The sequence below is a fragment of the Vitis vinifera genome, chromosome 13 (assembly GCF_030704535.1).
Source record: "Vitis vinifera cultivar Pinot Noir 40024 chromosome 13, ASM3070453v1".
NCBI classification, from domain to species: domain Eukaryota; kingdom Viridiplantae; phylum Streptophyta; class Magnoliopsida; order Vitales; family Vitaceae; genus Vitis; species Vitis vinifera.
The window spans coordinates 23,747,427-23,774,558 of record NC_081817.1 but is presented as its reverse complement, the minus strand read 5'-3'; the positions used below and the strand labels follow the sequence as shown (position 1 = coordinate 23,774,558).

Below are 27,132 nucleotides of genomic sequence, written 5' to 3'. Positions count from 1 at the left end.
CTAATATTATTTTTGTCACGTGACCTTTCCCTTTCATTAAAATCAAGTAATTTACTTTAATTTATTTTTATTTTTCTTCAAGTATTAGTATTGTTTATCCATTTTGAGACCAAAAAAAAAAAGAAAAAAATTAAATTAAAATAAAATAAAATAATTTTAAACCAAACATCCTCATAGCATCTTCTAACCAATCATCCATAACCGATGTTTATCAGCATATGTTAGAAAGCGTTTGATCAAGGCTTCTAAATCCATGGATTGCAGAAAAGAACAGTGTTCTTTTTCACCAGGGGGAGCGGTTGTAAATAAAATTCACATCAACTGTTTTAACTAGTTGTGTACAAGGGAAATCAATTGGGCAAATACAGAACAAACAAAAATAAACAGAATCCTGTTACAAGCCATGGAAAATGGATGAGAGTGAAAAAAGAGAAAGAAAGCAACTCTTGGTTTCCCTTCTGTCCCAGCTGACTGCCGCATTGCCCACATGAATGGTCCTATTGTGTTGGTTGGCCATGCGGCGGCGGACCTGGTGGTGGTGGTGGCGGAGCCATACCAGATGGATGACCCATATTTGATGGCAGTGTTCCCATGCCGCTTCCGCTTGGATTCGGATTCCCGGTCTGCAATAAGAAAAATGTAGCAATTAGATTCAGCAGCATTATAAATGATATCTGTTCAGAAAACCCAGCCACATAAGAATGTAAATCTCATGTATGCAAATCAGAATCCAAGAATTTTGCAGTGGAAAATCCAGACCCAAAACTTTCCACACGGCTTTGTTTGCCACAAGGAATTCATACATAAAATAATTTTTTTATTTGCCTATCAGAAAGAAAATTAACTGTAGAGATCTCCGTTCCCCATGTTTGACGTGCAGGTTCATGAGTTAAAACTACCCACACATATAAACAGGGATTAAATTATAAACTATTTCAGTTAATTTCCACTAATACATTAAGGCTTCGTTTCTGATAGGTTCCTGTTTTTGGCTTTAGCTTTAAAAGTCGCAATTTTTAAAGGGCAATATCGGTATCCTAAAAATTTTACAAAACATGCAAGAACTTGTAAGCCAAAACTGAGCTCCTACAAGAAGCGACATTTTCCTGGTTTCCATATTAAGCTCTTTTTTAAGTCATAATCTCTTTGGATAAAATTAACCAAATAGGCTTAGACGCTTTTATTGAGCTTAAAAAAGAGCTTTTACCTTTCAAAGTGTCTAGTCTTAGTTGAGAGTAAGGCCTAAGTAAAGTGTCTAAGCTTTTTCATGTACGAAGCTTTTGAGTTGGAAATTTAATAAGAGCTTCTACCCTTCAATCTACTCTCAAGAAAAGTACCAGGAAGGGAAAAAGAATTAGGAAATGGCATAAATAAAAAAAAATTAAAAAAAAGGAACAGGAGCACAAACATTCAGCAGATAACCAGTACAAGTGTCTTCTGTTGTGAGAAACGAACACTTTTAGACATCATCTTGTCCCCAATCCTTTATCTAACTGAAGAAACAAACTAATTAAACAAGCAAAAAAGATATCAAAGTAAAAAAGGGGGAAAGGATTCATGGCATTTAGGAGATGGAATTCCCTTGAATAGCCAAATTTCTTAAGCAACTAAGGAGAAACTCAACTTGAATTTCCTTTTCTTTTTTAATATGCAAATGAAAATTCGAAACTCTAACTTGAACTTATACTCCATTTGGTTGCAAAGAAGACATGAAATAGAAAAGTTCAGATCTTACAACCAGGAGTCGAAAACACAGTTTGTGAATTCCAAATACCATTTCCTTTTCCTACATCTTCTCAGATAAATTATAGGGGCATAAACCAAAAGGGAGATAAATGCATGACAAGAAGAGGATTGCATGAAAAGAATCAGTCAGTAGCACATGGATTGTCTTAACAGATCTCATTTCACATGGTTTTGTGTGTGAACTGCATGGTTTTCCAAGTTTTCCACATTTAAAAATTACCACTACCAGTAGATGTCATTCAAACAGTTTAAAGGATGAAGAATGACTTGTCCTAGCTACCAAAAATTTTTCCTTTTTGGTAAAAATACTACATTCAAAGAGTCTAAGGATAAGAAACAAATATGATAAAACTCACACTAGCTACCAAAAAAAAAAAAAAAAATTCAGCCAGCTGATAGTAGCTATCTCTACTTGCCAAGAATGAAAGGTAAAACAGTTTCTAACACCAATAAATGAAAGTCCATCTCACCTGGTAGGGATTCAGCCCGGGCATCATTGGCATTTGTCCAGCTGGAGCTCGGTTGAATGAACCACCTGGTGCATACATTTGAGCCCCACCCTGGAAACTTCCAATGGGAGGAGGTACACCACCAGTGGGTAAGGATCCTGCATGCATTGGATTCATGCCCATAAAATGGCCTTGCGGCATTGGGGGACCCATCTGATTCATTGCACCTTGCATCCCCTGAACTCAGAAATATACTTAGGTTAGCAAACACTAAAAATCTTTTATAGAATGGAAAGAGCAAGGATCGTTTCTGATCCACCATTTTACAAGATGGACGGTTTTCAATCACTGAACCACCCAAGGCAAAGCTTGAATTTGGTTCACTTGCTAATTTTGCTATTTTGTAGCAGGAAATAAGTTGTTTTGAGTTTTTGTTTCCAGTTCATAAAATAGGAAACACATTTGGCAATCATGTTGGTTATATGTTGTAAAAAATATAAAAAATAAAAAACATGCATACTGATAAAAAAAAATTGAAACACAAACAAACAAACAAACAAAAGAGCTACTAAATTGCTACTAAATCATAAAATAATTTTAGATTGACACACAGATGAGATTACAAAGGAGCAAGCATGCACAGGTTATGCAAATATGATACCAATATTTCTGCAAGCTATTTGGATATGGAAGTAACTTGACCAGAAAACTCAAGGTATTAGACTTTATAAAATTTCAAAAATTATAACGGACATCAAGTGGCCATATGAACCATTATTGATTTTAAAATCTGCATTGATTTTGTTGTTAAGAGCATGGGACCATTCAGATCATTCAAGAATAAAACAAATGGAAAATAAAGAAATTATGGCAATCCCTGCACAACACACACCACACATGTGCGTGCGCACACACACAGATCATTCAAGAATAAAAATAAACATCAAACAAGGAACTATGGCAGGCCATATACAAATGAAACCCCAGAGAGAAAGAGAGAGAGTGGGGGGAGCAAAAAAGGAGAGGGCCAACAACACTAATTTCCAGAGTTGGGGTAATAAAATTCGGCCTCTTCGACTAACAAAACAGAGTAGTTGTCGAGGAAAAAAGGATTGGAATGCATCCTAGAGATGTTGGAGACTTGAGCCCAAGTAAATTTTTTTTACACTATAAGAAACACAATATCATATGCATTGCCACATTTTATTTTTTTTTGATAAACAAAAAGGAGTATATTAAAAAGAAGCACTCTAGAAAAGTTCCCCAAAGTACATAGAAAGTATACAACGGGCACCAAAAAGCGCCACCAACAAAAGGGAATAACAAAAAACAGCACTCAAGCAAAGCCCAACAAATCCACAAAATCAATGGTGGAAGGACATGAAACTGAATACACCTTAGCTCATGTGCAAAGATTACAAAGGGAAGAAAGTTTAAGCCCTTAGACCAATCGCCCCTCATTCTTGAATGCCCTATTGTTTATTTCCTTCCAAATTGTCCACAAAAGACATAAGAGAGCTATCCGCCACACCTTTTTCCGCTTTTTGCCCACAAAAGACCCATGCCAACTAAACAAAGTCTCTCTAACTAAGGCAGGGAGGACCCATCACACCTCAAATAGAGATAAATGCCATAAATCCCTTGCCCCATCATAGTGCAAGAGGATGTGATTAACAGATAGGAAGCATCTATTAGCCAATGGTCACCCTCTCCTCCGAATATGATCCAAGGTTAAGACCTTATCCCACATAGCCTCCTAAGCAAAGAAACCCACCCTCGATGGCACCCATGAGTTCCAAATTATACCTGTTGGGAAGCGCCTTGTCTCTTCAGCTCTAAAGCCTTGTAGAGGGATTTGACAGTAAATTTCTCATCCTTTGACTTTGTCTCAGTCACCTGATCATCAACATACCCTCCTCCCTTGCAATCTCTGAAAGAAACACTCCACAAAAACCACCTCCCAATCATTGAGCCGCCTAGAAAAGAGGGGGGCCCATACTCCCCCTTCAGCTGAATGGTTCCAAACATCCTCCATCCAAGCCTCCTTGGACGAAGCAATAGCAAATAAGGAGGGAAAAGAAGTGCACAATAGTTTATCACCACACCACTTATCCTTCCAAAATCTCACCCTCCTCTCTTTACGCACAGAAAAGGTCATACTACACCTCAAAATATCCCAATCTTTCATGATGACTTTCCACAACCCTACCTCATACCACCTCTCTTTCACTTTGCAAGAGTGCCACCCTCTCCTTTGCAAAACACTAACTCCATTTGCACAGGAAGATCTTGTTTAGGAACAACAAATTCCTAACCCCTAGGCCACCCCAAACCACCCTTTCTTTTTTTTAGCAGACAATAGATCATCTTACTAAATGAGGTTTCCACTCAAGGGTCCCTCCTCCCCAAAGAAGATCCTTTTGAATTTATTCCACCCTCAGTCTGACTTTCCTAGGAATACAAAATAAGAACATAAAACAAATTGGCATGCTAGAGAGACTACTACAGATTAGGGTAAGCCTAGTCCCTTTGGAAATATATCGTCTTTTCCATAATGATAATCCTTTTTAAAACCTCTCCTCCACACATTCCCAAACTGCCACAAAGTTAAACTGAGCACCCAAGGGAAGGCCTAAGTAAGAAGACTGGAGCTCACCAATCTTGCAACCAAACTCTGGAGCCAACTCTTCTAAATTCTCCACTCTCCCTATACAAATCAGCTCACTTTTTTACCCTAAACATTGACATTGCCTCAAACCACATAAGTAACCAACTCTAATAAGTCAATTGATCTAGAGAAGGCTCACAGAAGACTAAAGTATCATCAATGAACAACAACTCAAGTAAGTCACATGCATTGCCACTTGGATTACATGTTTTTTTTATTTCTCTTTTTGCCCCTAGAAACATTAAGTTTTTGTTCCATAAACTTTCAATTTCAATACTCATCTCTTAAAAGAAGAAAACTATAGAGCCTCACCAAACATATTTTCTGCCATTGACCTTTTTGTTATTTAAAAAATAAATAATTAAACAAATTTAAATTTAAAAAGGCAATCAGTAACTATGCCCAAATTGGGGCCCTAAACTAGCACATTTCACTAGAAAATTACACACTCTTTCATGAAAGGCCGAGCATGTCCCTCTGCATAAAGGGCGCTTAACTGAAAAATGTTTGATTTACCTCCACTTCTTCACTATACAGTTTTCAACAGCAGCTGGCATGAGCACAATATGGAGGAGCATGTCCTCCATTTCACTGAAAAGCTATGTCACATGCACACTTCAAATGTAAATGAAATACGTGTCAAATATGGCATGATAATGTTTGGGTACAAGATATGTGCTCAACATGCCAATTGATCAAGACATAGCCAACAGGTGGCCACAACAAAGAAAAAGAACAAATCCCCGATACATCATAGGAACCGTGGAGTCACATTGACCATAAAAGCATAAAAACTGAGCAATCAAAGTTAACCCTGCCCAAGAGAAAAATAGCATACAAAATTAGATAAAAATAAATAAAAATTAGAGTTTTGGTACAGGATATGGCATACAAATATGGCATGACAATGTTTGTGTACGAGATATGTGCTCAACATGCCAATTGATCAAGATATGTAGCCAACGGGTGGCCACAACAAGGAAAAAGAACAAATTCCTGATACATCATAGGAACTGAACCTTAGAGTCACATTGACCATAAAAGCAGAAAAACTAAGCAGTCAAAGGTAGCCCAGTCCAAGAGAAAATATCATACAAAATTAAATAAAAATTAGAGTTGCACACAGCTTAGTACCATTGGAGCAGGCATCTGCAGTGGAAGTGATGTGGGCATTGAAGGCATGGGCAAGGATCCTGGCATAGAAGACGGAATATTTGAAGGCATGCCCATTGGGGGCAACTGGGGAGGGCGAGGTAAGTGAGGATGTGGTAGCAGGGGTAAATGGGAAGGAGGCTGTAGCTGTGACATATTTGGTGGCTGCAGAGGCAAAGGCGGCATTTGCTGTGGGAGTGCCTGGTGGTGTTGTGGCATTTGAGGAGGATTTTGTTGATATGCCTGCTGCTGGTTGGCCGCAAGAAGGGATGGGTGAGGACCAGGCGGAAGAGGAGGTGCCCCTAAAGGAATTGAAACAGGAAGAGGCTGCTTCTGCTCTCCTTGAGCTGATGTATCAAGAGATGGGATAGTTAATGGCATTGCAACTCCAACACCTGGAATGGTTCCCTCGTTTCGGGTCAATCCAGCTGCAAATGGACCCGGAGTTGTTGGGGTTTCAGGTACCGGGAAATTACCAGGCATGCGACCACCAAGTGCAGGGTTTTGATCACCATAACCTAGCACAGATTAATGAACTTAAAAATAATAAAATTCCAGTTCTGAATAACGATTTTAACAATTTCAAATACTTTACAGTTCAACGCATAGAAGTTTGTAGGAACTACACAAACCAAAGCAGAAGATATATGGGATATTCAAGTGGATCTCCAGAGTAAAAAATACTCCTGAGCATAATCCATTTGGTTATAGAATCCAACAAGTTGAACTGTAGAGAATTTGAACTTGGCTTAAAAGAAATACCATGAAGTGATCAGGAGAATATAATAACCACCTTGGTTGTGCCCCATGTTGAATTTATCACGAACGGTATCTCCTGGCCTATTTCTACACCAAAATTTCGTTGTATGATCATTGCTTCCACTGCATGAGAAACTAGAAGTTTAGTAACTTGAGGAGTGGCCTAAGCACAATAGAGATTAACACAGAAGAACTTAAAACTTCCATGCATTGTCTACCACAATAATGCTACATAGACTGAATAAAAGCAACCATTAGATGCTATACAGGAAAGTAAAGCCGGAACAGCACAGCAATTGATAGAACTTGAAAATTAAACATTTCAAATTAACAGGCCTTAAAATGGAAGAAACCACAAATCACAAGAACTGTGAATAGGAAGGAATGTTGTATCACACTTAGTCCAAAAAAGAAGATTGTGACAAAGATATTTGAACTGCAAACTATGTATAGGGCTGATCATCAATCATAGAGACAAGATCAAGAACTTATCTCTCCGCAGGCCACGTGAACCATGGTTCACAACACAGGAAACTACATTCTCCTGTTCCAATGGAAAGCCACCATCTCCAGTTAGTAGAAACAGAAAAATGAGTAAGAAGCATATTCTTTAGGGACCTCTTTGCTCACCACCAACCTAGTAAGCACTTCTGACTTTCCCAACCTAAAATCATGAGTAACTATTGACTTCATTGTCTAGTAGCATGACATTTCCCATACAAGTAAATCGAAAAGCATTTCAACCTAACTAAGATCTCAACCTCACAAGTAATGTATTTAAAGCAAATGACTTATCCAAAAAGCTGTCTACTCTGAGTTGAATCTGCAATGCCACTTCCCAAACAAGAACTTTCCTAAAAGGAATGATTAGCCAGATCCCCAAAATCCAATTGTTTACACAGGAAGAGAATTATCACAGTTCATCAATATTTAACCAATCATCTGAACCTGTCAGAAATCCCTGAGACAACTCCTCAGTCTCTTAACCACAAAAGCAGAAACATGGAACTGAGACTCAAGTAAGTAGGAAGATTGGCCACAGTGCAGTATTTCTAAGGAACTCAGTTGTTCCTCCACCCTTGCACCAAGGGAATACCAAATCTTTGAAATTAAAACCAGTTCCCTATCTGAGACCCTAGTAAGTGACCAAAAAGCTTTTCATCTTATAGTCCAAGTCCCCAGCAAAGCCCATAACATCCAATAAAAGATCCTCCAACCAATCACTATAACTGTCTTGACAATTACCAATCATTGATCCTCCTTTTACCAATAACAAATTTGAAATTGCATTTGAAAAAATAAAATTCAAAACTAAACAAAACAAGGAGGTACAGGCCACTATGAACATAATTCATAATTCAAACTCTAGTCATACTTTGAGCTAGATATAGTCTTCATGTTTTTTATCAGATGATTTTGTGATTCTATCTTACAGTGGGAACCAAAAAAATTTGATCCCTTAACCACAGGATGATGGTAGCAGAATAAACATCTTGGAAAATAGAAAAAAATCAAATATACAACATTCGGAAAAATAGACCAAGATTCTAAACCAGATTTTTTGGACACTGCAGGAAGTCAAGGTCTCCTTGTCTTAAACTCTACCAAAAGGTTACCTAGCATGCAGTACTAATAATGTCAAACAAACTTACTAAATTTACATGCTCTTTTCTTTGTATACATGGAGTTCTTATCAACAACCTCTCTCAGAATGATGTTCTCATGACTAATTAAAGCAGTCTAAATTGGACCCAACTAGTGAGATAGCCCCAGCAAGTTTCTGATCCTTGATTAATTTTTTTGATAGTCAGTTACCATCTTCATGAATGGAAATTTATTGAAAGCCAATGGAAACGGTCAACCGAATTTTGAGTCAGAATCCTCCAAATAAAATTACATTAACAGAAACAAAGCGCCCTATGCTAGATGTGAATGTTTACCCACCAGCAGTTAAGCAACAGCAGGTTATAAACAAATTGATTTTCTAAATAAATACATTTCTTTGGAAAAGAAAGAAAAAACAACAATTCATAAAATTGGAATATCAATTGAATGATTTATGGCCAAATCTCAAACGTGTTGGCAAAAAAGGGCCACTGTAAAAGAGATGTTAAAAGTTCAACACTTATGAGTAGAAAACAAATCTTCCAAAAGCAGCATCTCTAAATATCACACTGAAAATGCAGTAAAAATGACACAAGGTAACCACAAATGACAAGAATAATCAGTTCAGAGCTTACCTGCAAAGAATATACCCTATAGGATGCCAGGCAAGGTCCCAAACACTATTATCGTGGGCACCAGGAATTTCAACCTGGGGGGTTTCATGCCTGTAAATCACAAGAATGTATTTGGAAATGAGATACAAGACCTGAAAGCAGTTATAAACATGCAGTAAGGAATGATATCAATAACATCCACCATGAAAATAGAATCCATAAGCCCATTTTAACTTGAGGATAAGACATAATACAGTCAAGGACTAGGTGCAACTTTTAGATGCAAAAAATAGCAAATCAGAGGTCTTAGAGGAGGGGTTGGGGCTAGTCCCTTTAGGTTTTATCTTAGAACTTCATAATTCTTTTCATTTCAAGGGTTTGTCTTATGCCTTTTAATCCACTATGACTATGGTCATCTTATTAGAATGTCAATTGGTTTTGTTCCATTCATTATGATATGTTCCTAGAAATCAGATAATATAATCGACTGAGCAATGCATATTCAATAAAGAACTCAAAGCCAAAACCACCATATTCTAATACCATATATTCTGATAAAGAAACCAAAGCCAATAAAATAAATGTAAAATATGTGCTCCATAAAGCATCACTTACTTCTAAATCCAATCCCAATTCTGATCAATCAATCCATATCAGTGTCAATTAGATTAAATAAATACATGGCAACAGTCGGCGGCCTTTATTTACATTTATTTCTGCTGTAGATTGTTCCATGTTTTGCCCAGGAAACAACCGAAGAATATGAGTGGTTCCACATGAAAAAGGGTTTGATGCATAAAAGAAACGGAGGTATGGAAGAGGCAAACAAACAAGAGAAAATGAACTGATACATTAATGAGTACAAATCATCTTTTTAATTTTATCCATGACTAAAAAGAATATCCTTGATCAGGAAGAGAAATTACCCGACTAGCCAATGGAAAATGGATCCATCAAAACTTCCACTTACAAAATAGTCTTCATGAAATGGATGCCAAGCCAATGCTGCAAACATTGGAAACAAGAGTTACATTGAATTACCATCAGGAAATTGTCCAGCTACAATTTAGCACTAAATTCATTAGGTAAAACAACTGTCCACGGTTAAAGCATAATGAAGGAGTCTCACATAACATTTATCCACAATCTAACCACACTCTCAAACTTGAAGACACGGTTACTATGATATTGCTATTTATTTAGAGACACCTATTTCTGCAACCCAATATCCCAGAAATAATTTCTTTTGATCATTCAGATGTGGTAGCAAAAAATGTAACCATGAATGCTATATTCACAGTCTAGGGAAAATACAGAAAAATATCAAACATTTTAGATCCTATTTTAAGTGTGAAGTAACTCAAACTATGAAACAATTCACGCATACCCATCAGATATCCCTTGTATCACTAGCATCAGCATGCAAAATTTATTTTACTTTGATTTTTTTTGCTTTTGATGATAAGACACTAAGACCTATGCCAATCTCCTAGTCACATAATTTGAAGATCACTCTTAAAGTGTCTTATTACAAATACTTGGCCATGTCTACTCAAATCCTCTTCCATATTTTGATTCAATCCATAGTCAACTCTGATTCAAGTAGCGCCCTGAAGGTGACTAGTCTATAGGCTTGTCTAGTTGCGCTGTAACTTCCAATAAGGTGTTTCCCTAAAAAAGACATTCATATTTAATCAGGGAAAAAAACTTAGCCTCCAAATGGGAGACATTTTAAAAAAACGGTCCTTAAAAACAGTTGTTGAAAATTGTTCTCTCATGTTTTGTAGAACAAACATCAGTTTGAGAATTTGAAATATTTTTAACATGTTTTCTATATTTTCAAATATATTTTAAAAGTAACTTTTATATGTAGTACTTTATTTTTAAAATAGCCCTCAGAAAACAAGTGAAAACTACTAAAAAATGTTCTCTAAAAACGCCTTGTTTTCCATTTTCTGGTTGTTAAATGTGTTTTCCTTTTTTTTTTTTTCTTTTTATATATCTAAAGAACAAAAAAAACTGTTTCAAAAAACTGTTCCCAATCAGGGCCTTAAATTCTGAAACGTCCTCCTATAGCACTTTTGCAAAAGCATATAGCCCCCAACTTCATTGCGAGGAGCTTTGCAGCTCCAAGAGTCAGACTTTTTTGCTTTAAAGTGCTTTTGTGTAACATATATGCTAACTGCTTCAGCAGTCAAAAAGAGCTTTCAGGCAATCCAAAAAAGCTGCAGCAAATGGTGCCTGCATAGAGATAGTTTTGACAAGTAAAGATACATGGCAGGTGACTAAAAGTTGTTATTGTCTTCTTATAAAGCATTGCATCGCCCTTGAGGCCTGGCTCAAGTGGTAAAGAGATGGGGAGGGTTTGTGGGACGTTCACGTTCCAAGTTCAAGCCCCAATGGGGACAAAAATTTACCTATCAAAAAAATAAATAAATAAAGCACTCCATCTTTCTCACGCCAAATATGGTTTGGAGTAGTAAAACAACTTCAAGGGAAAACATGGAGCCTATTTTGGAATGTTTGTGAGAACAATTTATGGAAAAAAATTTTAAATTAGTTTGAAGGACTTAACCATGAAAGGTTTCTCGGTTATTAAAAAAACAATTAAAAATAGTTATCTAATGTTTTTAATGACAAAAGTTTGTTTGGGAACTTGGAATATTCTCAACCTATTTTCTGTGTTTCCATATATTTCTTAAAAATGACATTTATTTGTAATGCTTTATTTTCAATCATTCTCCATATCTATGCAATTATTTTTTAAATAACCCTCAAAACATAAGTAAAAACAATTAGAATGTACTCTCAAAAACAATCCTATTTTAATAACAAGTTCTCAAGAAACTGTTATCTGTTCAAAAATTACCAAATATGTTTCAAGTTTGGAAAACAATTTTCTATTTTTAAGAACAAAAAACTGTTTACAATTCCCAAACAATTTCATAGTAACCTTAAAGGACATGAGATATTTTTTTTCTTAAATAAAAAATAAACAATTCATTGATATGAATTTTCAAGTACAAGTGAAGGATGAGAAATCCTTTCAAAAATATAAATGACAGTAAATATAAACAAAATTTTTTTTTCTTGATGGGTAAAGACACAGAAAATTAATATATTAATAAAAAAGGGCGCCCAAAGGCCAACCCAAAGCATAAACAAATATTGAGTCTTGCCTTAAAATATATGTTTACTACTTCGACAAGGATTTTTTCCTGGAATCAGGTTTTCAAAGTTACTTTTGGACCAGGTTTTAATTTCAAGTCACAGGCATATCATAAGTAATTCTTTTTCCTATGAATATTGGTAGGAGATGCCCTTCCTTGCTGTCTTTACTCCTGGAACTGGTCACCAACATAAAAATATTTGAGTCCTAAGCACCATAGCTCATGGACTTATAACATAAAAAACATTTTGTATTTACACAGATACATCTCATTTGTGACTAATCAGAACTTCTATTAACAGTGGCTGAATATCATTTCCTTTCCTAGTCTCTACTTTCACTAGGATTTTCCCAATTGTGAGTTTTCTGGGACAGATTAGTATAGAATTCCAGTCTCAAATTACTTTTACATAAGGTCTGAATGTCATCATAACATGCTGCTTTTTCCCTTTTTTTCTTTTTAGCGAATTTCATAGGAGACCTCTCTTTATCATCTTTATTCCTGGATATTTTCAGCGACATGTACAACCTAGATTAACTTGTTCAATCTTATTTTTCTTTTCCAGCTTTCTTTACTGATCCAAGGATTACATTTTTTAAATTTCCCTGGATCTAATATTTTTTTTATGAGCTACAAAGTCAGTCTCATTATAGATTGGTTAGAAAATGCAAAATATGTAAGTCAGCAATCAGCTCTAGAAAATCAGCAATCAGCTAGTTAGGAATTATCATAAATGCTCTTTTTCGGGAAGGTAATGACATTAGGCCCTGTCAACAACTTGTAGGCATCTCTAATCCGAAAGCGGCCGTGTCCCCCTCCTTTCCAAGTCATTGAGTCCTCTTCAAGAGAAATCCTCAAATCGCTCAACATATGCAACAGCTCTCCTAAGGCGTCCAGCTCCCAATCATTAGAGTTTCTAGAGAGTCTTATGTTCCAACCTCCTTGACCAAGACTAGAATCTCACATCTCATTTACCGAGGCATTCCTTTGGGCCGCCAAAGCAAACAACTGGGGAAAAGCTTGGGACAGCACCTCATTTCCGCACCAATGGTCAGTCCAGAAACTAACCTTAGTCCCCTTTCCCACTTTGAACTCTATATTATCCCAACACCAAGACGACTCCTTCAAGATATCCCTCCAAACCCCCACCCCAAACGTTCCGCGGGCCTCCTTTGTTCTCCAACCAAATCCCACTTGGCCATACTTCACCCCAATCACCTTCCTCCAAAGGAATGCTTCCTCAAAGGCGAACCGCCAAATCCATTTACCCAATAGGGCCTTATTCAAGAGATCAATTTTCCGAATACCTAGACCCCCACTCTCCTTTTGGGTACACACCACACCTCCCAATTGATTAGATGGATTTTTCTTTCCGTGCTTCCCCCTCCCCAAAGAAAATCCCTTTGAAGTTTTTCGAGCCTTTTTGCAACTAGCTTAGGCAAGCGAAAAAGAGACAATATATTCATCTGAGTTTTTCTTCAGATGTCATTTTATTTTCACATGCATCAGTAGAGACAAATAAAAAGTGCATAACAACCGTCAACATTATACATCACATATAAGGCATAAAAGTTTTTGAGAAGTGTTGTCACTAACCAGTCACATCCTTCCGATGCCCACGGAAGGATTCAAGCTCCTTCATAGCCCTTATGTCATAAAGCTGTAAAAGCAGAGTGAAATAATGCATAAGCATCCTAAAAAAGAGAGAGAGAGAGAAGCGTCCAAATTCAAATCCTTTCAATTTGGAAAGATAGCCTCAGAAAAAGCTAAGTTACTTACCTTGATGATTTGATCTTTTGAAGCAGTTAGCACCCAGTTACCATTTTGATTCCATTTGACACAGAGCACAGTGTTTTTATGGCCATGACTGCAAAAGAGATTTACAATTTCTCAAAATAATTTGACTCACAAACTAAAATAGTTTTGCTCCAAAAAGAAAAGAAAAGAAAAGAAAGGAAAAGCACTCACAATGAACAAAGCTCTCTTCCTGTTTTAGCATCCCAAAGTTTCACAAGGTTGTCTTTCCCACCTACGTAGAGGACAATTCAATTGAATATGAGTATGGATCTGCATCTTGCAGTAAGATTTCAACAAAGAAGTTTAAAGAAAGGTGTACAAGTACACACCTGAAACTAGCAAGGACTTTGTAGGGTGCCAATCAACACTCTTCACATCCCAACCATGGCCTGCCTGAGTTTAAAACATGTACACAGAACTCTTAGGTTACTTCATGCACTGTTTAATCACTTATGCCACCAATAATATAGACATCAAATCCCATGTACTGTGAAGGACTTAGCAAAGAAGCAATTCTCCAAGCAGTAATGAGTAATTTTCTCATATCATCCAAATGAAAAAAAAAAAAAAAGGGGACAAAAAGATATAATGGAAGACATTAAATGAACTCTCGAACCCTGTGGCATACATTTCAGGACAAGAGGCTCCATATAACTCACAAGAAATACCAACTACCCAAAATCAATGGAATGCAACCCCCCTAAATTCCCCTCCACAGAACATACAGTATATATTATGAGACAAGAAGAATCCATCCAATTCACAAGAAAGAATCTGTTCAAAAAAAACAATGTAACATGTTCCTCTCAATTCCTTTCTGATCTCCGGTGGTGAAGAAGATAGTTAGCTTACCCTTTTCTATATTATTGGACTTACTCAACCCAATGCTAGGATGATAAGCCTCAAATTCAGTAAAGGATCCTTCAATACAATTAACAATTAATCTCATTGACAGTAAGCTTTTCAGGAAGGATAGGATCCCAAAATTCAAGCTTGGACTCAACCAAAAACTCAAGGTGGATAAGTTTCCTTCCACCTACATGGGCATGCCATTGGTCCGTGATCAGCAGTTTCGGTTGGAGGTAGGGATCCTTAAAGAAAAATTATCCTCCAAAAGAAGGGACAAAAATCTATCTGCAAGTTTGCTCACCTCTTTGTGTCTTTATTTCTCAACCCAAGACACGTAACCATCCCCCTTTTTGGCAGGGGCTTGCAGCTATGTGGGAGTGTTGTGAGGAGGCAGCAGCAAGGGAGATAAAAAAAAGAGAGTAATTACAAGAAGGATGAGGTATCCTTCAAGATAAAAGGAAAGAATACAATGAAGAAAAAAGAGTATTACACTTAGGTAGGAACTCGGATAGGTCCAACCAAAGATTAGAATGAAATGCAGCTCAGGGAGGCATAAAGTCCCCAACAAATATCTGTTTAATTTTGTGGACTGGTTGGGTTCTTGTTGAGGTCTGGTAAGGGTTTGTCCTTTTTGTTTCCGGTTTTTGTAGGTGATGCTTGTATACTCCCTGTATACTCTAGGTCGCCTTTCATGCCCCCTTTTTAATATATTTCTGTGCGTTTATCTATCAAAAAAAAAAAAAAGTCCCCAACAAATATCTCTAAACACAAGGATCCAGGATTCAATAACTAGTCTGCTACTTTCAAGTGCTTTTAATTTAATTCTTATTTTACCTATCAAAAAAAAAAAAATCTGGTCTGCTACTTGGCTTGCCAATACATAGAAACCTATGAAAAAAACATCCCAAAACCTTGACATGTCTATAATTTTGTAAATAAACATATTCAGCCTCCAGCGCTCTCTTTTTCCCTGAGAAATGAATGGGAATGCAATAGCTGAGTGCCCTTCCACTAGCAAATCATTAACACCCAAAGTAGTCTTTCAACCCTTCTAACAGGGCTGAGACCTTAGCTGCATATATAACTGTTTTTTTTCTGATAAGTAAAGAATAAAATTGAATTAAAAAAACCACCAAAGCAGCGGCTTAAAGATTACAAAGAAGAAAACACCCCCCACTCCCTAGCTGGATGCCAAGGCCGGAGGTGCAGCCCGAACCCCACCCTCAACGGGTTCCCACCCAATCAATAAAATCAACTAAAGTCAAAGGACCATCTTTTATAAACAGTTTCATCTCTGACCAAAGGAAATATACAAAAGAATTCTTAAGTCTTTGGATTGACAGCTCTTCTTCCTCAGCTGCATATATAATTGTTATTGTCAAATGAAGTTGTTTAGGTACCATTTTGTGTATTATGATCAACTTTGAAAGAATATCAAGGAGGACTAGAATCACTAGGGCCCAAATCCTAACGACTTAAGCTTTTAGAAAAATTGATAACTCAACATGATATTAGGACTCCAGTGAGCAAAAGATCTTGAGTTCAGGTCCTTCCCCCACCTATTTCTTTCTATATTTGTGATCACAAATTTTTTATTTCTCCATCTATCTATCTCTCCACGTGTGGGTATGGAGTTACAAGTGCGTATGGAGTCACATGTGAAGGAGGTTGTTAGAGCATGATATACATTATGGGCCCAAATCCTAATAGCTTTACCTTTTAGGAAAGTTGATAACTCAATAAGAACTTTGCCTCTTATTGTCAACACTACTTTGCTATGAAAATTACCATGGAGGTTCGCAAGAAACTCTATTAAGGCTCATAATAGTGAAAAGTAACATATTAGGCATATAAGGTGTCATAGCAAGGACATTGTTGCTTCAATTGTTTAGTATGCAGTAGTGTCTCAAGGTCTAGCATAAATTAATTAGGGTAAAGAATTGGTGTAAGGAGCCTAAGGACTAGGGACAAGTTAGATTTAGGGAGGACATCCAGTGTGGAAGTAAGCCACTTTTCTTTCTGTTTCACTGGTTTACAACAGTTTCAACTGAAATGAGATTATCTGCTGTTTTGGACTACATTGGACGAAATAAATATAGAAGATCCTATCCCAAAGGGTAAAAAGTACTCAAGTTTTGTTAGTGGCTTGCCTATTATAATCTGTCTTCTTTTTAATCTGTTTTTAAGAATTTCTCCCTAATTGCTATAAGGGAAGGATTTTTACCAGCCCCTTTTGTAGATAATATCATGTTTTCATATACTCCTAGATCAATGCTGTCTAATGAAAATAAAATGATTTACATCAGAGGAGAAAATTTCTCAACCAGATCCCTCTTTATTGAACTCTAACGAGTCTCTATGATATTCTACACAACATAACAAGAAGAACACAGCCACATCACCAAAGTCTAAATGCCAAAAGTTGAGCATAGACACATCCCCAAATAGATCTGATTGGTTTAGCCATCCAATGGTAAATTGATCATAAGCTTATCTAATATCCTAACCACAAATTCTGGAGTTTGGAATACTAAGACCGAATGGCTAAATTGACCAATATGCACAGGATTAAGGCAACCCCTTTTGAAAGGTAATTTCTCATGCACAACAAGCCAGCTAACAAACATTCAAGCCTAATAACCCAAACCAATTCTCCACTAGCAAATCCCAAATAAGTCAACCAAGTTTGAAAACCACATGTCTAAATGTCAACATGAAGAACTAAAAACTTGACCAAAATATCAGGTCCATTTCCACTAATTTCTTGCTGACAACATCAAACAAGAAGCATAACTGACCATGCTTTGGAATTTAGTTCAAACAAACAAAGAGGCACACTATCATATCATTTCCATAGTACATGATATCAGACAATATGTCAATAACACAACCAACTGATTGAAAAAAAAATGTTATTGATGTCAAACAAAGATTGGGAACAGCAAGCTCATCCTCAGATATCAAGCTTTCAAGGCACATTACCAGATAGTGAACGGTCCTCCTGGCACCGAGCAAAGTCCCAAACTTTAACAGTAGTATCATCAGAGCAGGAACAGAACTTTAAATCTGTCCGACAGAAGCTGGTCAAAAAGGTAAAACTTAATTATGAAAAGCTTCATGAAGAATATTTAGCTAGAAACATGCATAAATATATACCTTAAGTCACGAACTGATTCTTTATGAGCAGATTTATTCGCCTTTACATTATTCATGTTGTTTTGCCAATACCTAATAAGCATCCCCCGTAAGCATGAGCACATCAAACAAAAAAAATTTTCACTCAATGGAATTTTGAAAAAGAATATTGAACCAAAGTGGCTGCATAAGATAGATGCTTACTTTATTGAGCCCCCATCATCACCAGTAACCATCCAGTTCTCATTATGACTCCATACCATAGACCTGATTGCTTGATCATGAGCCTACATTTAAGAAACATTGCAAACTATATTAATTTCGCTTCTTTTTTTTTTCTTTTTTTTCTTTTGATAGGTAAAAAGCAAGAATATATTAAAAGCCCTAGGAAAGGATGCAACAGTGTACACACATAGCATACAAAATGTGCCAAGGCAGAAACACAGAGAACAAGGAAAACCAACCCTACCCAACACCAAACACCCCAGAAGGAAAATCAATTTCTTTGCTAACTAGAAATGGAAAGTTTACTTATACAACGGCATACCTGAAGAATCATTTCAAAATTAAATGACTGTCCGTTCCAAAGAGTAAATTCCCCACTTTGCGAGCCTGTGATAAGACGTCTCCCAGTAGGAGTCCACTGTGACAGAAAGCAAGGGTCAGAATGCATTGAAAGGATAACACTTCAGTACATACTAATTCAGTGACATAACAATAAAAAATTTTAAAACAAAATATCAGTTTGCTTAAATTATTCCACACTAACTAAAAACCATTTGACAAAAGAGAATGAAAACCAAACATTTACTTAATAGAAACCCAAAAAAGAAAAAGAAAAGAAAAAAAAAAGAATTCCATTATAAATCTAATCCATCTGAGTATCTAACTAAAACAGAGAATCTGGGCCCAATTGAATATATTATACAACCAATTTCTAAAGGTCGTCTGCATGATGATATTATCAAATCAACACACTAACAAGCATTAAGCCAAAAAAACCATTGTCTTTGGTTCCACCCCATCAAATCCCTATCTAACTGGTCAATTTCAAAGATAATCCCTTTCCTTTGTCTCCTCTCCTCACACTGCTACCTAACCACTCAATTTCAAATTAAAACTGTGACTCATCAAAACCTCACAAGGGAAAAGACGATTCCAATAACTGCCAAAGGCACACAGTGCAAGCATACATTCATGAAGACCCAGTATTAGATGAATCTTTTTTGGTCAGTGCCAAAAATAAGTTTGATTGCATGAATTTTAACAGTCTGATTGCTTATAGACCCTTTATTTTATTAGATGTCTTATAGACCTTTGTCATTGGCCCACCATGTAATTGATCTGAGTCCAGAAAGCATGTGTCAAAAGTTAACTTGTTTGGATGAATTCTAACATCTAACTCACACTCTTCCAGATTTTTTGTTTCAACCATATAAACATGGGCTATGGATTGAATCCTAGCATTGACGGGCAATTAGAATTAAAAAATCCTGCAAATTAAGTGGCATCAGAATTAAAAATATATATTTCTTGCTTAGAAGGATCAAAATATTTTAACTTGAACCTGCAAACAGGAACATAAATAATTACAAAATGCCACAACAAAATACCTCAAATGAAGTAAACAGGATATGGATAACATCTCAAATAAGAGAAGAAAAATTAAGCAACATACATATTCAAGAACATCAAATTCCAATGAACTCACCAGAACTCGATTAATTGAACAACGATTTTTGTTTAAAGATGTATGAACAAACTTTGCAGCAAAACTTGTGGATGGATTATCTGAATAAGCAACTGCTGGCAACAACTGCACCAACAAAAACACAAAAGAAACATTTAAGGCAACACCAGAAAGAAAATCATACTGATGACAAACATTTCACTGCGAAACAAGTAATTAGCATATTGAGGTAAGATAATACGGTGGTGTTTGGTAAAACTTAACACTTAATGTTTAGTAACTTAAAATGATTTTAAGTTAAATTATACTCAAATTATCAACCTATAATTCATCATTTACCTCTTTTTTTTTTTTTTGGAAGCGTTAAAGTTGGTTGGAAAAAAACACTTCAAGGTTTTTCTAAACTATTAAATTGACATGACTATCCTCACTGATATTAAGTTATGAGTTTATGAGAGAAACATGGAAGAAAAAAACATGAACTAGTAAGACAAATGACAATTAGGATTTAGAAAAAATTATCTATTTTAACTTATTACTTTTAAGTCATTTTTAACCTTAAGTTGCAATATTAAGTTATTTTATCAAATATATTGATTTGGTTAATGACATAAATTAATTCATTAAGCAATTAATTCGGTTTACCAAACACCCTTTTTCTGATAAACTGAAAGTTTGGTACTAAATTCTTTAGCTATAACTTTGTGAGAGTGACGACTTCAAGCTGTTGAAAGGGTCAGTTTGTCATTTGGCTCATAAACTTAGGCAAAGACAACTTAGATTTTATAATTCAGAATCATAGAAAGGAAGAGAGTTCAATTTTCAGAAACAAGTTAGCAGTCTCAAATTGAATTTTTCAACCCTTTCAGTGAAAATGTAATTACCCTGATTATTATGGAAAATTTCTGTGTTCAGAATTGGATTGTGATATCAAGCAGCCCCAAATCTTGAATTTCAATACATGAAAGTTCTGTTTTTTTTAGGCAGAAGATGCAAAAGATCCAGGAAATGAATCAATGCAGCTCAGATCATAAACGGAACACACGAGAAAACAATACATCATAAAAATTAAACTACTTCCATCTTCGAATCAATGCAGCTCAGATCATAAATGGAACACACGAGATCACAATACATCATAAAAATTAAACTACTTCCATCTTCGAATCAATGCAGCTCAGATCATAAACGGAACACATGAGAAAACAATACATCATAAAAATTAAACTACTTCCATCTTCCACCATGTCAACATCAGAAGCAAAGATGGAATATGCGTAAAATGTATGAACTAACATCAATTGCTGCAGCTGGGGTAGGTTGCAATACTGTCCTGTCCCTTGAATCTCGTTGCCACATGCGAATCTGCAGAAAATATTAAACAAACACTACAAGTTATTCAAACTCCAATAGAAACTTTAAAAGAAAACAGGACAGGTGAAGACAAGCTTCAAACGAAACATGGATGCACCTGAAAATGAAAAGAGACCAAAGTAAGGACCAGTGCATGATTTTCTTTCGATGGCAAAGAAATTAAATTGTAGGGGTCAAAAATATAGTAAGAAACTATACTAGTCAAATACTAGAGCTATGAGTTGTTTTTTGTATATTCCCTTGTGGTGCTTTACTTTTTTTCTTATAAGTTCCCTTGTGGTACATTATCGTTGTATAGGTTTACTTAGTACTTTGGATGCTTCAGCATACTTTTTTATTAGTTTGTTGTATTTTGGGAGAATTCCTCAACCTTCTTTTGTATTTCTCTATCCTTAATTTAATACATTTGTTTGTTTCTAAATATATATATATATATATATATATATATATATATATATATATATATGTATATATGTATGTATATTGTAAGAAACTCAATAAGACAGGGAAAGAGTATCCATAAAACCTTGACTGATGAAAATACTACCACCAAAATCCATAAAAATTAATGACTGATGAAACATGATCACCAAATATGATAGACTTAATCAGACTGAATGAAAATCAATTTATTAATATATAGAATGTCAATGGTGATCATGGATTGTAGGATTGAGTTATTTAAAGATGTACCAATAGTTACCACTGCAACCCTGTTTATGAATCTCTTTGAGATAAATTTGCTCCAAAATCTGCATCTAAGCCATTGTGGAAGTGTCAATGCTCAATGGTCTCCTTCCAAGTGGCTCTTTAGTTATAATTAAAAAAAAGCAAAAACAATAATAATTATATATATATATATATATATATGCTTGTCTTAAAGCTGAATCAGAATTATTACCCGTAGCTTTTAATTTTTTTTCTTCTTTTTTTCTTTTTATCAGAAACAAGAGATGAATTAATTACATATAAAAGAGTTCATGAGAAGGATGAGGAATCCTTCCCACAAAAATACAAACCTGATCTAAATACTAAAAACCTCCGCTATACAACAAGATTTTTTTTTTTTTTCTTTTAGGATAGTAACTTTTTGAGATTCATAGGGTTTGCAAGAGAGGGGAAGAGCTTTTGGAAAGAGGTTGTAATAGGCAAGTTCAAGGTGGAGGTGGGCAATTAGTGCTCCAAGGAGGTGAGAGACCAGTCCAACTGGGAATTTGGTTAGGGGTTCTCCTTAAAGGGTCATTTCCAAGCTTTTTTAGCAAATCATCTGACTTCGATGCCTTTGTGGAGATCACATGGGATTTGGCTAGGTCTATGACTGATATTTATAGGTTCCATGCTTTTATTTCAATCTCACAAGAGTAATAATTAGAGGCATTGGTGAAGCTTATGGGTATACTCTATGACAAGCAATACTCGGAAACAAAGAAGATACAATCAGATGAAGACTTGGTAGGGATGAAAGATTCACTTTTAAGTCACTGTTTCTGGAATCAAGCAGAAGGGGCAGCAGAAAGTCCCCAGCTTACGAGGTATGGGTGCCAGTGGTTCCCTCCATAGTGGAATTTTATGCATGGAGGTAGCTCAGGGAAGTCCTCACCATTAACCACTTGATGCAGCAAGGTTTCACATGATTCATTGGTGGTGCTTGCACAAAAAAAGTCAGCAGTCAACAAACCACGATCTTATCAACTGTTGGGAAGCTGGAGAACTTTGGACCTTACTGTCTTCACTTTTTCTGTTCAGTGGGTGCCTCCATTTTTTAAGGAAGACAATGCTAATGTTTGTTTCCATAGTGTTGGAAGAAACTGGCAGAGGAATCTGTCAGGAGGAAGAAAATCCAATCTTGTAGCTGAAGGATAACTTTCATTTGGACCTTTTTTTTTCTGTAGACCAGAGGCTTTCCCATGTAGATTTTATTTATTTATTTATTTTTGTTTTTTGGGCAAAAGAATTTTGATTTTCTTTTCTCACTTAATCCATTATGTAGGGCTCTTCATCTTTGCTGTTTTCTTTGGCATGTGACCGTCCAGATATTTCTCCTATCTATCTATGAAAAAAGTTGATTTAAGGATTCCAATATTTGATGCTTGCCTTCACTAGGAAACCAGAACAATGTCTTTACTTATTAATGGTGATCTGACTACAAATATTCAGGAATTCACAGGTCATATATTTCAAATTTTCAGAATCAGTCACTTTTCCTTCTCTTTGCAACACATAAGAAATGATAAAGTAATAAAGAAAAAGAAGGGCCAAACCCCAAGCACAAACAACGTAAATTAAATTTATACAGAGGTAAAACAGTGCCACGCTTATAAGACAAAAACAAAAGAGCCACCACATGCAAAAAGAAAGAATTCAACAGAGCTGAGACTCATAAATATAAGGATGATACTACCACCCCTATACTCCCTGTGTACGTGGGCTAGGCTGCAAAAACTTAGCCCTAGAGAAATAGAAAAAATGAAAATCATCCCAATCATGATTTTCTTCCTCACCATCTTCCAATTGCTTTACAAATTCTCAATGCATTTTATTGTCTCATCCTTCAATGTAGCTACATTGTCACTCCTGCCAAGTATTTCCTTGTTATTGGACCCTTCGTATTCTTGGAAGGATTTCTCATCCTTTGCTTGTTTTCAAAATCCATATCAATGAATAGCTTCTTTCTAATTTTTTTTTTTTTTTAAAAAAAAAAATGTTCTCAATGCATGCAAGTGCCTCCAATCACCTTCCCACATGCTTGCCAACACTGTAATAAATGAAACAACAGAAAGCATAAAGCTAAAATATGATGAAGTACCATCGATGGTAGCCTACAATATAATACAATACTAGCTATACTAGCCTATTAGATGAGCCTAGGACCACTCATGTGCCAGTTAAGTTGCCCATGGTGTTTTAAAAGGATTTTATGCCTTGAGGAAGCATTAAGAAATAATGGTGAGACTTAAGTCTGTAGTTGAGGATTAAGCCTCACCCTACCAAGGCACACAACCTTGAGGCTTAAGCCTCAGATATGATGGCACTTTTATGAGTATTTGTTCTTCTTGGGCCTCCATATCCAATGGATTTTTAATGTTTTTAGGCTTTTTTATTCTATTTTGTAAGTTTTGAGTCATGGGCTTAGATCTTGGGTAAATTTCTGGGTCTTAGATCAATTTCTTAGGTTGATTTTAAATAATAAAAAAATAAGAGGGGGAAAGGAAAGATATTTAGAAGGAGAAGAGAAGACTTCTTGGCTGTTGGGTCCTGGGTCCTGGGTGCTGGGTTCTTACTTCCAGAGGAGAACTACTTTGCTGCAAGAGTCTTCAGAATCACAGCTAGAATCGCAATGATGCCTCCTTATAGCCACTGCTTTGCTTAAAGCTTAAACCTATGATGCTGCAATTGGTGGATGAAAAGAAACATGGGTGGAAATTGATATTGATAGAGAGGATGATAAATCAATTAGATATAATAAAGATTCCTTACATGATCCCACTAGTGTTAATGATGGTGATGCTCAGGAGTGATGAGTAATTTCGTCAAACCATGACTCATGAGACAGAGTTGCATTTTGGAAGAGGGAAAGATGAACTAAATTGGAAACTTTTATGAAAAACAATGAGTTTTCTTGAATTTAATGGTTTTCTTATTCTCTATTTTTATGTGAATTTAATTTTTTAAAGGTTTTTTCCTTTAATTGAGGCTTACACCCCATTCCGCCTCAAGACTTACACCTTGCCCCTATCAACCATAATAGCACTAACACTCCATTGCCTCAATAAGAAAAATATTATACAGAGTAATCTTGGACACAAGCTAATAACATCATCCCTAGCAACCATGGTCAATTGAGATATTATGGCAGTTTCATGTTTGATGATCGCTGTTTCAAAACCTTTTCTAATCAGAAACAAACAATCCAACAACATGGGAGAATGACCCATCCTTCCGAAACATGGACCGTATCAAAACATAATGATGACAAAGGAATTCTTTTGTTTTTTTAATGGGCAAAATAAGGATTAATAAAGGCACCTAAAAAGGAAGGCCAAACCATCTGCAGTCTGACTAGCTACACAGGGTATCCAAGAGAAGGAACAACTCAAAGCTCTAGTCATGCCAATGGATTTGCACATCAAAGAGTCTAGCATGGTAGGTAATAAGAAAGCAGAATTAGCAAGATGGCAGGAGCATGTTTCACTTATGGACCAACAACAACACCCATGGGAAGTGCTTGGTGCAAACTAAAGATTCTGAAAAGGCAGAATGATGTAAAAGGAATTATCCACAGAAAGCCACATCAGTGAAGTTCAAAATGCATCTAGATAAAGTAGAATTGCAAGGTACAATTTATGTGCTACAAACAAACAAAGAATGAAAAAGAAAGAAAAATTCTGGTCCATTTTCTGTTTCATTTTCTTCCAACAACAATGAAGCCAATATCAGGTAAAGGGGCACTCCATGAACCTTACAGATGAAAGACATATCCAATATGAAATTGTAGCAATTTCAAGAAATATCTTGTTTCTTACCACAATATCAGAAAAAAAAAAATGATTGAATATATATTTGAAGAAAGACTAGTGACATAAGTCCAAAAGGGTAGAAACAGTTACCTGCATGTATCGTACAACAGTGCTAGTATAATCAACTGCTCTTCTTTGGGCCAGCTTTCTCATTCTTTTTGCAGCAAAACTATCGGCATGAGCTGTACTAACCATTTATAAATGAAAGAAACATTAGCAAAACTTGACCAATCCAAAACAAGAAGGAAAAGTAATGGCAACTTAACCATTCTAAAACTTGCATGCTTGAGTGCCGTAAAATTTTAGTAGTTTCTAAGAAGCAAGAACAAAGACCACACTTGCTCAACTCCACAAGGATATGCACTTTGAAGCACAGTAAGTAATTTAGGATTCACAATAATTCAGCAGAGGACTGATTTCTGGAAATTATTATGAAAAATAAGACAAACACTTAGATGAAAATTATGGAAAATCTATGGAGAAAAACAGACAAATTCTGAAGTGAGTTTGGAAGTAGAAAAAGTGATGTAGTTTAAGTTCATAAAACCTGTCTTTTCATTCAATCGTTCAGAGTAATTTGGCCTATTACAAATTAATGAAGCCTACAATATATATTCCATCTTTTCTGGTTCGCTTAAAAAAAATCAAGAGGGAATAATTTGAAAATTTTTGTTTCCCCACGAAGAATATCAAAATGCCTAAGAAAACAAAAGCTACTTTGACTCATTGTCTAATACAACCACTAGGAGTAGCTCAGTCACAAATTTAGATTCAGAACTCACCTGCTGCAGAACAAATCTTGATTCAGGAGTCATTCAAGAAAATAACACCAGGAAATTAAAAGTAATAAAAGAAATAGATATCCAGAGAAAGAGGGGGAAAAGTAAGAAAGCAGTGTTCTCAGTCCATAATTATCCAAAATAATTCGGAATATCAGACACATATGTCATTCATATTTTGTCAAAAATTCGAGTACAATTCAAAATTTTCTTTACACCGCGGAAAGTAGAGATAAAAATGGAACACCCAAAGTGCAATTTTTCTACTAATTTCCTCGACATTCTCAGCAAACCGAACCAAGAAAACAGCAGAAACATGAACAATGTGAAAAACCATACCGTCATAAGGAGGAGCGGATGGATGGTGATACTCGGGGGCGAGATTGGTGGAAGAAGCCGAGGGCTGGCGCATCATCGGCGGAGGAGGTGGCAGTTGCGATTGCGGTGGTTGTGGTTGAGACGGTGGTGGGGGCAGTGGGCCCCTGTGAAAGTCTCCGCCTTGCTGCTGCTGCTGCATCTGCTGTTGCTGGTGTATCTGCTGTTGCTGCTGATGCATCTGCTGTTGCTGATGCATCTGCTGCTGCTGCTGCATCTGCTGCTGCTGCTGCATCTGCTGTTGAGGATCACCGTACATCATTGTTTCCAAAAGAGGTCAAAGCAGCGAAGATGTAGATACGCAGAAGATCGAGGATGAGAAATCCAAAACCCTAACCCTAAACCTAGCCCCTAAGGACAAAAAGTGGGAAAGAAAGCATCAGAGCATAAACCCTAATAGTGTGCAGTGTTTTTGCTGTCATAACTCACAATGAAAGTGATGATAATTAAGAA

The 27,132-nt window shown here is 36.1% G+C and overlaps 1 protein-coding gene across 1 annotated transcript; it reads right to left on the bottom strand.

The window, feature by feature from the left end:
- Positions 1-231: 231 nt before the first annotated feature.
- On the bottom strand, positions 232-27,132 carry LOC100263567 (flowering time control protein FY). The gene is made up of 18 exons (XM_010647342.3): positions 26,644-27,132; positions 25,616-25,707; positions 20,931-20,999; positions 19,656-19,760; positions 18,492-18,587; positions 18,149-18,231; positions 17,966-18,037; positions 17,792-17,889; positions 14,290-14,349; positions 14,132-14,192; positions 13,943-14,030; positions 13,760-13,823; positions 9,920-9,998; positions 9,015-9,104; positions 6,809-6,897; positions 5,998-6,533; positions 2,217-2,432; positions 232-623 (listed from the first exon to the last, which is right to left on the bottom strand). The coding sequence occupies exons 1-18, from the start codon at positions 26,939-26,941 to the stop codon at positions 498-500; spliced, it is 2,322 nt and encodes a 773-aa protein (XP_010645644.3). The 5' UTR covers positions 26,942-27,132; the 3' UTR covers positions 232-497.

Bases quoted from the DNA above. Each gene is read 5' to 3' on its own strand.
- LOC100263567 (XM_010647342.3), bottom strand. From the start codon at position 26,941: ATGATGTACGGTGATCCTCAACAGCAGATGCAGCAGCAGCAGCAGATG. The intron at 25,708-26,643 runs GTATGGTTTTTC...TGGTTAGTACAG, and splicing joins ATCCGCTCCTCCTTATGACG to CTCATGCCGATAGTTTTGCT. The intron at 6,898-9,014 runs GTAAGCTCTGAA...TTTCTCATGCAG, and splicing joins ATAGGGTATATTCTTTGCAG to TGGAAGCAATGATCATACAA.